Source organism: Narcine bancroftii, chromosome 10 (assembly GCF_036971445.1).
Source record: "Narcine bancroftii isolate sNarBan1 chromosome 10, sNarBan1.hap1, whole genome shotgun sequence".
Classification (NCBI taxonomy): Eukaryota; Metazoa; Chordata; class Chondrichthyes; order Torpediniformes; family Narcinidae; genus Narcine; species Narcine bancroftii.
In genome coordinates, this window is record NC_091478.1 from 65,331,997 (window position 1) to 65,346,135 (window position 14,139).

At 44.1% G+C, this 14,139-nt stretch overlaps 1 protein-coding gene across 2 annotated transcripts in view; it reads left to right on the forward strand.

Annotated features, from left to right (window-relative positions):
- glg1a (golgi glycoprotein 1a) overlaps positions 1-14,139 on the forward strand; it is a 185,450-nt gene that overhangs the window by 122,426 nt on the left and 48,885 nt on the right. For both annotated transcript variants that reach the window (XM_069901159.1, XM_069901160.1), the window contains exons 10-11: positions 1,123-1,224; positions 10,820-10,973. In XM_069901159.1, the coding sequence (XP_069757260.1) occupies positions 1,123-1,224; positions 10,820-10,973 (256 nt within the window). The remainder of the gene's footprint in view (positions 1-1,122; positions 1,225-10,819; positions 10,974-14,139) is intronic.

The following is a 14,139-nucleotide window of genomic DNA, read 5'->3' on the forward strand; positions in this document are numbered from 1 at the left end:
TTCTTTTTGCCCATGTTAACATGTGAGTAAATGTTTTTAAACTTAAGATATTTCTAGCAAGGCCAGCATTTATTGCCATCCCTAATTGTACTTGAGAATGTGGTGAAGTTGGGTAGGAAGTCCAGAATTTGAGCCTAGTGACCCTGAAGCTGGGATCCAGCTTGCTGTCATCATGTCAACTGCAATAATCTGACTCAGATGTGGAGGACATGCTGATAAACTTCAAATAATTTGTTAAAGGTACTTAAAAAGAGTAAAAATTATTTGTTGAGTAAACTACAGTAAGGTACAAATCTATAGATCTGAAAGTAGTGTACAGAGATGGAATACAGAAATTCCACCATGCCATCTAAGCTTGTCATATTTCCCTGTGTTTGGCCCAAATTCCTCTATATCTTTCCTAATCATCCATGTCTTCTAAATATTACAATTCTAAATATTACAATTGTCCTTGCCTCTATCACTTTTTTGCAGCTTATTCCATATATCCATTACCTTTTGTGTGTACACCATCCATTGTAACATGATGACACTGCACCCATATTCAATGATAAAGACTAGGGGTGCCAAACTTTAGAATGTTGAGTGTGGTAGACTGGAAGGTCATTGAATGTTTTGAGTTGATGAGATTCTCTGCAGCTTGGAATAGTCGTGATGGTAGCACTGTGGATGCTGCTTTTCAGCCCATTATTGCAATCTTCCAGTATGTAAGTATGACCTCATGAGGTGCAACATCAAGCTATTCAAGTACCGAGATCCATTCAATTTCTGACTTGCTAAGTCACATGACTGTAATCAGATCATGAGTTTGGGTTCCTCAGTACCAAGTCATCCTTGTATTTCCCATATGCTATTCAGTAGCTCCCATAGGAAATTGTATATGATGACTGAACATGGTTTTGCATTCACGGTCTTTCCTAAAAGCTTGACCAACAATTCTGAGCTCTGAAAGTATATTAAAAGAGAGGATGCACATTGCTAAACTGATTGTAAAGAAGATGTCATCCTTTTGAGGAAATGTGCTTCCTTGATAGACTTGCGTAGTTTACCAGTGGGTACTTAAGGAATGGATTAAGGACCAAATGTTGTGTTATTAATGTTTACACTGTTTTCAACTTGCAGGATCCTCTCATGTCTGATGGAGCACCTGTACACAGAAAAGATGGTGGAGGAATGTGAACATCGCCTACTTGAGCTACAGTACTTCATTTCCCGTGACTGGAAGTAAGCTTTGCTGCCTGTGCTGCAGGTTATGTTGGAATCAAACCATGATCTGTGAAAGGAAGAGATTCAAGATTCAATTTATTGTCATTGTAATAAAACAGTGTCATATTACATGAAATTGTCTTTGCCTGCTGAAATTGCTTGAAGTGCCTCTTAAGTCAGAGAAAGAGAACCAAAAGAGAGTCTCTCGTCCCCCATCCCCTCCCCCCCACCGAGTCACCGAGTGTCCGTAGATTCACCTCCAGCGCTTCTGCACAGAGTCCAGTCCAAACCATTGGCAACCCAAGCTCCAGATTCGATCATCCAACGTGGTCAGCAACCCTTCAGCACCCTCTCGCATCCCCGTTCCGATACTTGGTACCCCTTCAGCCAGTTTCAAGCCAGTCTCCAGCAGCCCCCGCCTCCATGGCTTCCTCACCTTGAGTCGCTTAACTGCAAGAAATTGGAGATCAAAGCTAGATATTCTGTCAGCAATATTAATTGACATCTGAAAGTGAAAGCAATTAAGAAAGTTCCAAGATGCATGTTTTCCATACTGAATCTTTGTTATGACCTCAGGAGGCAATAGCTGGTCATAATTGGGGGACAGAGGAAAAAATAAATTGAGAATATTGGCAACGCTGACCATGTTCGTAAAGATTGTTAATGAATTCTATATAAGTTGGCAGTTTGAATATGTTTGCCATTGCTGGCAAAGGGCAAGGCTTCAACACGCTTAATTCATTTCCTGATGAATAAGCAGGAGAACTCAATTCGGTTGTTAACTCAGTTTTCTGCTGCTCCATTTTAAAAAGAAAATCAAAAATCCATAATGTTAAGGATATTTAATTCGGTTTTAATTTATATTTTTGCCTCAGTTGTATGGTGGTTATAAATTGAGGTGGGGGAGGAGTTTATATGTAAACTAGATAATGCCCATTGCAAAATGACACCAAACCCAACCCTAATTTCATAACTTCGGTTATGGTCTTTAACTAATTTTTCAATCTGGTTTGCTGAAAATGCTTGGGATTAGGACAAAACCTAACCAGACAATTTGTATTAAATTGAGCAGGAGAAACTCAGCAGATCATGCAGCATTCATGGGAAGCAAAGATATATAACTTATGTTCGAGCCTGAGCCCTTCATAAAAAGCAGGCCAGAACCTGAATAAAAAGGCTCTGGCTTTGAAACATTAGTTATGTATCTTTACTTCCGATGAACTGCTGAGTTTCTCTAGCACTGTTGTGTATTGAAGTACAATCAGAGCCTGCAAACTTCCTTGTTTGATGACCAGACAGTTAAGTTTTATAAGTTCCACATTCAGCCAAAACATTGAGTTGGTGTTAATGTATCAATTGGACACTTAGCCAGGGAGCAAAACTAGGATGTTGAGTTATATTTGAGTGTTATCTTCGAATTTGATCCATATCAGCAGCAGGATATGATGCTTGACAAGCGAGTAGATAGGACATTGCCTGGAACTCGGAAGCAATTTCTTCGGTACCCCCTCCAAGTTTGCCTTGATGCTATGGTCAGATGGTTACATCTTCAAAGCAACTTTATTTGGCATGTCTGACAAATCTCATTTGGTTATGGTTTGCGCATGATGCTGCAGGACGAGTTGGACTCAGGTTCTTTATCGAGTTGAAATGGGTAGGATTGCATGAGTTTCTGTTAATAGTTGAAATTCCATAAGGAACCTTGGCTGTAGGCGTTGCAGTAGATGTATTCAGTACAAGCAAAACCCATGATCAGGTGGAAGAAATTTCAAAAATATGCAATGCACCCTTGGCTGCTTTTGTGAGACTAATTGAGTGATTGTGATCTCCTAACCTATTGTGTGTAAATTTGGGGGAAAACATGGTGGTGGCCCTGTAGCAACGCACAACTATGCTATGACGAACTGGCTCTGCTTGTTACGTGTGGTCAGCAGGACAGTCGCGACAAAGATAGGGACGCGCATCCGTCTCCTCTGCCCCAGAACGGAAGTAGGCATGCACGCTTGTGTCAACGTGACACAAGAGGGGGTCGTACGCGCGCTCCAACTGCCAGCCTGATAAGGGGAGCGCAAAGTTTGAATAAACATTCTGCTGTGACTCTCAGGCGAACAGCCTGCATCTCCAGTCTCCAGCATACTTCAGTGGTGACCCCGATGAGTCTTCACGCCTTGAAGACTCAGCCTAATGGACCCTGCAGCATTAGGTGCTGTACCCTTAAACTGCCAATCTTCTGGATCAACAGGCCACGCCCTTGGTTTGGCCAAGCAGAGGCCCCAGTTCAAAATCAAGCAAATCACTTCTGATTCAACAAGGTATTTCTACGTCGTTAGTTCTCTCAATCAGGAGGCCACTGCCATGACGACTACCTAATTCAAGCTCCGCCAGAAGACGGTAAATAAGCAGCATTAAAAAATCTTATCAGCAAGAGGGCGGCCAGACTCCTACACAGGCAGTCTGGGGGACAGAATACAATCCGCATTAATGGACGAAATGCTCACACTGGCAGACGGCCATAAGCCCTGCCTCATGTTTCAACAAGCCTTTTTGGGACAGATGCCAGAAGGCATTAGACTTCTGCTTGCCGACGCAAAATTCAGCGACCCACGCAAGGTCTTCTGCACCAAATGCGAAAACCCCAAAGCAGTCCACTGGGTGACCAGACCACAGCACGAATCAGTCCGCTCTGACAGACTGCCGAAGCAGCCGACAAAGCCAAGCCCCCACAGTCCAATGCCTGTGCTTCTACCACCAGTGCTGGGGCACACAAATGACGGAACTGCTTACTTCATGTGTGGAATGCCATCTCAGGCCTCAGGTTCCTTGTTGACACAGTAACTGAGATAAGCATCATTCCACCCTCTTCCCTCGAGATGCACATGAGACCACACGGCCCCACCCGACACACAGCCAACAACTCCACCATTGCAACCTTCGGCCGCAAGCGCATACCCCTGCGTTTCAGGGAAGCTGATTTTCAGTGGCAGTTTACCCTGGCTGCAGTGGACAAGCTCCTGCTGGGCGTGGATTTCCCCTGGGTGCACACATTACAGGTGGACCTAGATAGCAAACGTCTGTTCAATGCGGACACGTTCCAAACTGTTCCCCTTGGTACATCCAACGAACCAGCCACCCACCTAGTTGTGGATGGGACTGCCAACAGCTGTTACACTCGCTCGCCAACTTCCCCAACATCCTTCGTCCACCGTTCTCCTCAACACAGCCTCCACATGACGTGCAGCACCACATTGCAACCAATGCGAGCTTGCAGGCCGGCACTGGACAAGTTTAAATTGGCCAAAGAGGAGTTCACGTGCATGGAAGAGTTGGGCATCGCCGGCAGATCTGACAGCCGGTGGTCTTCCCCCTCCACATAGTACCCAAGGCCAATAGCGGTTGGCGACTGTGCGGAGACTACCGCCATTTAAATGAGGCTACAGTCCATGACCCTACCCAGTGCCCCACATCCAGGACTCCAAGGCAAACCTCAGCAGCGCCCAGCTCTTCTCCAAGGTGAACCTGATCCAGGGATATCATCAAATATCAGTGCACCCAGATGACATACAGAAGTTGGCCATTCTCACCTTGTTCTGCCTCTTCGAATTCCTCAGGATGCGCTGGACATGATGGGGTGTGACCTGGAATGTTCTGGGGGGTGGTTATGTAGCGACGTGCAACTATACCGTGATGAACTGGCCCCGCTTTTATGCGCGGTCAGCGGGACAGTAACGACAAAGATGGCGACGAGCTTCCGTCTCCCACAGAAAGGAAGTTGGCGTGCGTGCTTGCGTCAGCATGATGGAAACGGGGGGACACGCGCGCAGTCCGACTGCCAGCCTGAAAAGGAGTGCGCAAAGTTTGAATAGACATTCTGCTGTGACACCTGAGCTTACAGTCTGTTCAACTGTTCTCACGCAGCATGCTTCAGCACTACTTTAATGGCAGCACTGCTACTGCAGCAGACCTGGGTAGGTGGGGAGACAGTGCTGGCCTGAAGGGATCAACTTCCTGGTTCTATCGTCGGCAGCTCTGAACAGCTTCTTAGGGGAGCCAAAGATGTTTTTAAATGAAAATCTTACAACCAGGGTTCTGTGCTTAAGATGGCAGCGGCAACGAAGGGTTGAAGACTCCCGGAAGTAGCAGATATCACAGGACGCCAGAAATGGAGAGAACACTCCCTATTGAGAAGGCAAAACAGGAAACAACCCTACAGGACGGTGACCACAGTAGCAGACCAGCGAGGAGCTCAATGGCTGAAGGACTCCACAGGCTGCTCCTGGGAACCTGGTTTCGGAGCCAGGACTCGGAGGATGCTGAGGGCGTAGGGCTTCCAAAGGGCCTCTGGGGCTGAAGGCTTCCTGATTGGGACAGAGGTTTGGATTGGGAGCTCAGGCTGCTGATGAAATGAAGAGGAGTAGGTGCGGCCGCAGAGATTGTGGGAACAAGGCAAATCCATGGATACTCAGTGACTCTGATGGGACTCTCTCTTTTCTCTTTTGCTGTAAGTGGCGCTGGATAATATGAATGGCAACTCTGACTTATGGCAGCCAGAAGCAATTTTGTGTTGTATTACGTCTGTACTATTACATGATGAATAAGGAATGTTGAAGTTTAGTACATGGGCATTTGTGTTTTGATTGTGGCAAATGCCTTTATCCAAAAGTGCCCAGTCGTTCCAATGCCTGGACCATTCATCTCTTGATTCCCTGTTTTGATCGTTGTTCTCAGCCATCTGGCGTATTCCACATCTCTGTCCTGATATGACCTTTCTCTCGTGGCTTGAAACTATGATGTGTGTTGGTCGAAATTCAGTTGATTTAGCCCTTCAAGGCTAGTTCTTGCTGATAACAATGGTTGCTATATGCCCTATGACTATGGCTGCCTATTTCTTATCAGATATTAATTAAGTGTTATCAAATTTCTAATCATTGGGATAGGGGATGGTGTATGAAAATTAGAAGAATTCCCAATTCCAGTAATGAAGGCAAATCAATTGATGATTAACTGTTCTTCTTCTTTGGCTTGGCTTCGCGGACGAAGATTTATGGAGGGGGTAAAAAGTCCACGTCAGCTGGAGGCTCGTTTGTGGCTGACAAGTCCGATGCGGGACAGGCAGACACTGTTGCAGCGGCTGCAGGGGAAAATTGGTTGGTTGGGGTTGGGTGTTGGGTTTTTCCTCCTTTGCCTTTTGTCAGTGAGGTGGGCTCTGCGGTCTTCAAAGGAGGTTGCTGCCCGCCAAACTGTGAGGCGCCAAGATGCACGGTTTGAGGCGATATCAGCCCACTGGCGGTGGTCAATGTGGCAGGCACCAAGAGATTTCTTTAGGCAGTCCTTGTACCTTTTCTTTGGTGCACCTCTGTCACGGTGGCCAGTGGAGAGCTCGCCATATAACACGATCTTGGGAAGGCGATGGTCCTCCATTCTGGAGACGTGTCCCACCCAGCGCAGCTGGATCTTCAGCAGTGTGGACTCGATGTTGTCGACCTCTGCCATCTCGAGTACTTCGACGTTAGGGATGAAAGCGCTCCAATGGATGTTGAGGATGGAGCGGAGAAAACGCTGGTGGAAGCGTTCTAGGAGCCGTAGGTGATGCTGGTAGAGGACCCATGATTCGGAGCCGAACAGGAGTGTGGGTATGACAACGGCTCTGTATACGCTTATCTTTGTGAGGTTTTTCAGTTGGTTGTTTTTCCAGACTCTTTTGTGTAGTCTTCCAAAGGCGCTATTTGCCTTGGTGAGTCTGTTGTCTATCTCATTGTCGATCCTTGCATCTGATGAAATGGTGCAGAGTGTAAGTATATAGGTTAATACTTTATATCCTCTTCTAACTAGCATGTCTGTGAAATGCAATGACTGAGGTGAAATGTTTATTTTTGATGCAGATGCCTTGTCCAATATTCTAGGTACTTACAGAAATTATGAAAGGCACAGATAAGCTAGAGGTAGGTAAGTTGTTTCCTTTGGTGGAGGAGACTAGACTAGGTGACAAAGCCTCCAGAATCAGGGAGGTAGATTTAGGATGGGAGTGAGGAGGAACTACTTTGCCCAGTGGGTGGTGAATCTGGAATTTGCTGCCTATTGAAGCAGTGGAGGCTATCTCAGTAAATTTAGACGAGGCTGGATTAAATTTTTAAATAATAGGGAAATTGAGGGATATGACAAAAGGCAGGCAGGTGGAGATGAGCCTATGATCAGATCAGCCATAATCTCATTGAATGGCAGAGCAGGCTTGACAGCTGGGTGGTCTACTCCTGCTCCTATTTCTTATGCTCTTAACAAAATACATTAAAAGATGGTAAAATGAATGGAAATGAAGTCAGACTTGGCAAATCTGCCAAGCAAAATCTAAAAACAAGATGAGCAAATATATAAAAAAGAGCACTTTGCTGAGTTCTGAACCATGGAACTTTTCTTCATACCATGACTTTACTAAATTGTGAACTATAATGATTGCAAAAAAATGCAGAGCGGAAAGAGAGATACCCATACAAAATAAATGAACAATAATTGAGTGAGATAGCAGATTTTCATTTAGGATGGTGGGCACCTGTATCGAGCTGCCAGACAGTGGTGGAGGCAGGTGCATGAACTTCTTTAAAAAACTGGTTAATTGCATGAATGGGAGAGGATTGGAGGGGTATTGGCAAAATGCTGGCAGGTAGGATTAAACCAGGAGGGCATGTTGTTGGTCAGAGACAAGATGGACCTGTTTCTATGCTGTATGATTCTATGACTGATATAGATACCGACTGTCTCAAATTGCTTCTACACCCACACTCCAGAAATTTATCTTACCAGTTGGCCATTTTTTCCACACTCTCCAAACATATCAGCATTCAAACTTTCTTATTTAAGGTAGCATTTAAAAAAAAATAAACAAAGTCTTCTCCATTGTTAAAATATTACACCACAATCACCAAAATAAGGAAGTGAAGAACTTAATAATTGAGTTATATAGCATGGAAACAGTCCCTTCAGACCAAGAGTCCACATATTGTCACGTTTGCGTCCATTTGGCCTATATCTCTATTAATCTTTCCTATCCATGCTTAAATTTCCTTTAAATGTTGTAATTGCACCCACCTTTTCCACTTCCTCTGGGGGTTCGTTCCATGTACCCACCACTTTGTGAAAAGTTATCTCCTCAGGAGCCCTGAAAATCTTTCCTATCTTACTTTAAACCTATGCCCTGTAGTGTTAGTTTCCTGTACCCTGTGACTATTCACTTTATCTCTTTCCTTCATCATTTTATATACTCTTTAAAGTGTCCCTTCCGCCTTTTGCACTCTAAGGAAAATGCTGCAGCTTATACAACCTCTTCAGCAATGAACTCAACTTGAACCCAATCATGTAGGAGGAACTCGGCAGGTGTCACGAGGATAGTAAGTAAAGATGGATAATTTTTGTTTCGGGCCTGAGCTCTTCATCAAGATGTGAGTAAAAAGCAAGCAGGTGTCTGAATTAATAGGCTGGGGAGAAGGAAAGAACGGGCAGGGAGGAGCACAAGGTGATCATTGGACCTAGATCGAAATATAGGAGAGGAAAGGTGAGCAGTGATTACCGTGCTGAAAGAAAACAAGAGCAGGAAAAGTTACTATCAAGAAAGAGGTATCGGAGCCTGAAGACGAAAGACCAATAGTACAAAAACAGCTTCTTCTCTGCCATCAGATTTCTGAATGGACAATGAACCACACACTACCTCACATTTTGTCATCTTTTGTTCTAATTTTTAAAAATGTAATTTAGGGCAATTTTTACACCTATAATGCTGCCGCAAAACAACAAATTTTGTAATACGTTCATGACAATAGATTCTGAGGAATGAGAGAGAAAGTGCTAAAGGAGAAATAGAGATAGATGTTGGGGGTGGGGGTGGTCGAGAGGAAACTGGAGAAGTTGATGTAATCAATCTGGAAGGTGGCCAGACTGAATATGACCTCATTGTAAGGATTACATTCCTTTAGTTGTATCTGCTCCCAGGATGCGATCTCCCATGCCAGTCATCTGTTTTTTTTCTTCAAATAACGTGGCTTCTCAACCATCATTAACCTGACGCTCTCCTGCTAATCCTCTACTACCTGCACATCTGCTCTCCCCCCCATGTGCAACAAGAACAGGATTTGCCTTGCCCTCACCCACCACCCCACCAGCCTCCGCATCCAACATATCATCTTCTGCCATTTCCGCCACCTACTGCTTGATTCCACCCCAAAGACCTCTTTCACACCCCTCCACTCTCCACCTTCCGCAGGGACTGCCTGCTCTGACTTGCTTGTCCACTCCTCCCTTTCCACCAATCATTCCCTTGTCACCTACCCCTGTGATTGAACGAAGTACTACATTTGTGCCAACACCTCTTCCCTTACCACCATTAAGAGCCCCAAAGAGTCCTTCCAAGTTAAGAAACACTTGTGAATCTACAGGGGACATCAGTGGTTGTGTTGTGGTCTACTCAACATTGGAGAAACTGGATGCAGACTGGGAAATTGTTTTATTGAGCACCTCGGCTCTGTCCACTGCAATAGCAGGGATCTCCCAGTGGCTGCTCATTTCAATTCCCTGCCCTATTCCCATGCTGGCATTTTTCCCCATGGTCTGTTTTGTAGTGCATGAGACCATCTGCAAATTAGAGGAAAACCACCTCATATTAATGTTGACTTCTCCGATTTCTGTTAGGCCTCCCCCTCACATCTATCCCTATTTCTACTTTCCACTAGCTCTGTCTCTGCCTTTCCTTTTCCCTCTATTTCCTTTCCTCAAGCTTTGTATTCACAGAGCCTTCTCTGATCAATTCTCACCTTTCCTTTCCTGTCCTCCTATCCATGTCCAATTATCACCTTATGTCTGTTGGGTCTGGGCTCCTCCTTGCCCTTTACTTCCTTCTCCCCAGCCTTTTAATTTAAGCGCCTGCTTGCTTTGTGTTCATACACACAGGGCTCAGGCCCAAAACATAGTTTGTATTTTTTTTTTTACCTCCTATGAATGCTGGGAGACCTGCTGAGTTCTTCATCAATTTGTCTTTTACTACAATACTGACACCTCACTGACAAAAGGCAAAGGAGGAAAAACCCAACACCCAACCCCAACCAACCAATTTTCCCCTGCAGCCGCTGCAACCGTGTCTGCCTGTCCCGCATCGGACTTGTCAGCCACAAACGAGCCTGCAGCTGACGTGGACTTTTACCCCCTCCATAAATCTTCGTCCGCGAAGCCAAGCCAAAGAAAGAAGACAATACAACCATTTGTGCTTTTACTGCAGTTGTGTTTCACTGTATGGAGTGAATAGAGGACTGCACTCATTGTTCAAATGCTGTCATGAAATTACAGACTTGCTCCTTCTACAAGCTTTGAGAATGTTTTTACAAAATAGTACCTACATTTGTGAGAAGTTGGTGAAAATTAATGATAAACCTATATCAGCTATTCCTTTCCTTATCTCTGCATGGGAGCTAGGGAAAAAATCTTTTTATCAAGATGACGATATCATGCAATTCTCCAGTTGTAAATCAGTTATTTCAGTGTGTGATAAGGAAGAGATGGTTGCTTTTAAAAATTCTTATATAAAATGCAATAATCATGTCTTCTCACAATATCCTTTTTTGATCCTTCTTTTTAGGCTGGATCCTGTTCTTTATCGTAAGTGCCAGGGTGACGCTTCAAGGCTGTGCCACACCCAGGGGTGGAATCAGACTAGTGAAATGTTACCCCCTGGAGCAGTGTTTTCTTGCCTCTATCGTCATGCTTATCGTACAGAGGAGCAAGGTCGCCGGGTGAGAGTGATGACTTGTTTATTTCCATCACATTAATCACACCACATGAAGTTTTACTCTTAGCAAGGACTCACAGAAATTTTATGTAGCATTCATCTTAAATCTTCATCCTTGGAATTATTGCAATAGAGTTTATACACAGAGTGTCGGTAGGATATCTAACCTTGAAAGATGTCACAGCTTGGCTTAGTTTTGAATGTCCTTAGGTAATTCCCTGCAAATTGAGGTCATGCAAAAAAAAGCGAATATTTTTAGTAAGGAAGAGATGACCATTGTGTTGAAAGTGGTTCGATGGGCTGCTGGAGAATGGCTCATGGGAACTAGGTATTGGAGCTGGGATTTGATAGGGTGCTGAAGGCAAAAAGGTCTTCCAAAGAGCATTGGGCATTGAAGGCTTCCTGATTGTGTCAGAGGTTTGGATCTGGAGCTCAGGTTCCTGATACATTGAGCAGGAGTCTGCGGCTGTGGAAGTGGTGGAGGCAAATCCACAGACACTCAGTGACTCTGAAGGGATTTTTGTTTCTCTTTCAAATGGTGAGGGGAAGAGGAAAACACTAATCGCAATTCTTTCCCTTACGGTAGACAGAAAACGATTTTGTGTTGTACAGTGTCATCTATTCTTTGGCTTGGCTTCGCGGATGAAGATTTATGGAGGGGGTAAAAAGTCCACGTCAGCTGCAGGCTCGTTTGTGGCTGACCAGTCCGATGCGGGACAGGCAGACACGATTGCAGCGGTTGCAAGGGAAAATTGGTTGGTTGGGGTTGGGTGTTGGGTTTTTCCTCCTTTGCCTTTTGTCAGTGAGGTGGGCTCTGCGGTCTTCTTCAAAGGAGGCTGCTGCCCGCCAAACTGTGAGGCGCCAAGATGCACGGTTTGAGGCGTTATCAGCCCACTGGCAGTGGTCAATGTGGCAGGCACCAAGAGATTTCTTTAGGCAGTCCTTGTACCTTTTCTTTGGTGCACCTCTGTCACGGTGGCCAGTGGAGAGCTCGCCATATAATACGATCTTGGGAAGGCGATGGTCCTCCATTCTGGAGACGTGACCCATCCAGCGCAGCTGGATCTTCAGCAGCGTGGACTCGATGCTGCCGACCTCTGCCATCTCGAGTACCTCGACGTTAGGGGTGTGAGCGCTCCAATGGATGTTGAGGATGGAGCGGAGACAACGCTGGTGGAAGCGTTCTAGGAGCCGTAGGTGGTGCCGGTAGAGGACCCATGATTCGGAGCCGAACAGGAGTGTGGGTATGACAACGGCTCTGTATACGCTTATCTTTGTGAGGTTTTTCAGTTGGTTGTTTTTCCAGACTCTTTTGTGTAGTCTTCCAAAGGCGCTATTTGCCTTGGCGAGTCTGTTGTCTATCTCATTGTCGATCCTTGTATCTGATGAAATGGTGCAGCCGAGAAAGCCGAGATAGCATTTGGGGAAAAGACACTATTTTCCTTTATTTGCCCTCTGTATTCTACAATTTTAAATTTGTAATCAAACAATTCACATGTAATTAAACTGCACATTCCAGATTTTATTCAAGGTTATTTTCATGCATTTTACTTTATATAAAATTATCACTTTTTATACATAGACCCCTCATTTCACGGCACCATAATGTTTGGGACATTTGTGTTTACTCAGGTACGTTTAATTGCTTTATTGGTGCATGTATAAGAGAACTTGGCTTACTTCTAAGCTTTTGATTGCCTTTGGATGTAGTTGCCATTTTTCGCCATGAGGACCAGAGTTGTGCCAATGAAAGTCAAAGCCATTATGAGGCTGAAAGACAAGAGTAAAACAGTAAAAGATCTCACTCAAACCTGAGGATTACCAAAATAAACTGTTTGGAACATCATTAAGAAGAAAGAGCGTACTGGACAATAAAGAAAAATCTCCAAACGTGTATCTGGCAGATCAGAAACACTCTTTAGGAGGCATGTGTGGATGTATCAATGACTACTGTCTGTAGAAGACTTCATGAACAGAAATATTGAGGCCACATTGCAAGATGCAAACCCCATGGCAAAGATGGTATGCTTTGGATCTTGGGCAGTTCTTTATGCCTCCACATTTTGCTCTTGCCATCACTCTGAGACAGGTTAATTTTGATTTCATCTGTTCACAAGGCTTTTTTGCAGAATTCTGCAGGCTCTTTTACATCTTGGCAAACTGTAATCTGGCCGTTCTTTCTATGGCTAGCTAGTGGTTTCCATCTTGCAGTGCAGCCTCTGAATTTATGCTCATAAAATTTTCTGAGGACAGTAGTCATTACACAGGGCTCAGGCCCAAAACGTAGTTTATATATTTGTGCCTGCTTCTTGAAGAGTGTTTCTGATCTGTCAAACAAATTTCTTCATTATGATGAGAATTCTTCTGTCATCAGCACGAGGTCTTCCTTAGAATACCTGTCCCTTTACGATTCCTGAGCTCATCAGTGCGTTCTTTCTTCTTAATGATGTTCCAAACTGTTGATGTTGGTAATCCTAAGGTTTGGATGAGATCTCTTAGTTTTATTCTTGTTTTACAGCCTCATAGTAGCTTTTTGACTTTCATTGGCAAAACTCTGATCCTTATGTAGAAAATGGCAACTACAGATTCCAAAGGCGATCAAAAGCTTAGAAACAAGCCTACCTCTCTTGTACCTGCACCAATAAAGCAATTAAACATACCCGAGTAATCACAAACACCTGTGAAGCCAAATGTCCTAAACATTAGGGTGCCCTGAAAAAAGGGGTCAATGTACATATAAAAAGTGCTGTATTTTCTGCATGGTCAATCCAAAATGTATACAAATAATCTTGAATAATATCTGGAATGTGCAGTTTAATTCCATGTAAATTGTTTGATGGCAAATTTAAAATTGTGAAGTAGAGAGGAAAATAAATGAAAGTGTCTTTGTCCCAAACATTATGAAGGGCACTATATTACATGTTGTGTACATGACGATAAAGAAATCTTGTTCACACTTGTTGCTCTGGGAGCACTTTGGAGCTCCTGCAATTAATGCTTAGCTGCAGTCAGATTACAAAATAGGAAATACAGGCTGTGGGTGGTGTTCCAGACAAGTGAAATTTGAAAAAAAACATTGCAAAGCCACCTTTTAACTGGGTGATGTTTTGAAGTTCCAAGCTGATTATCTATTTTCCCATTTTTGGGACATTTAATATTTTCTGTGAATA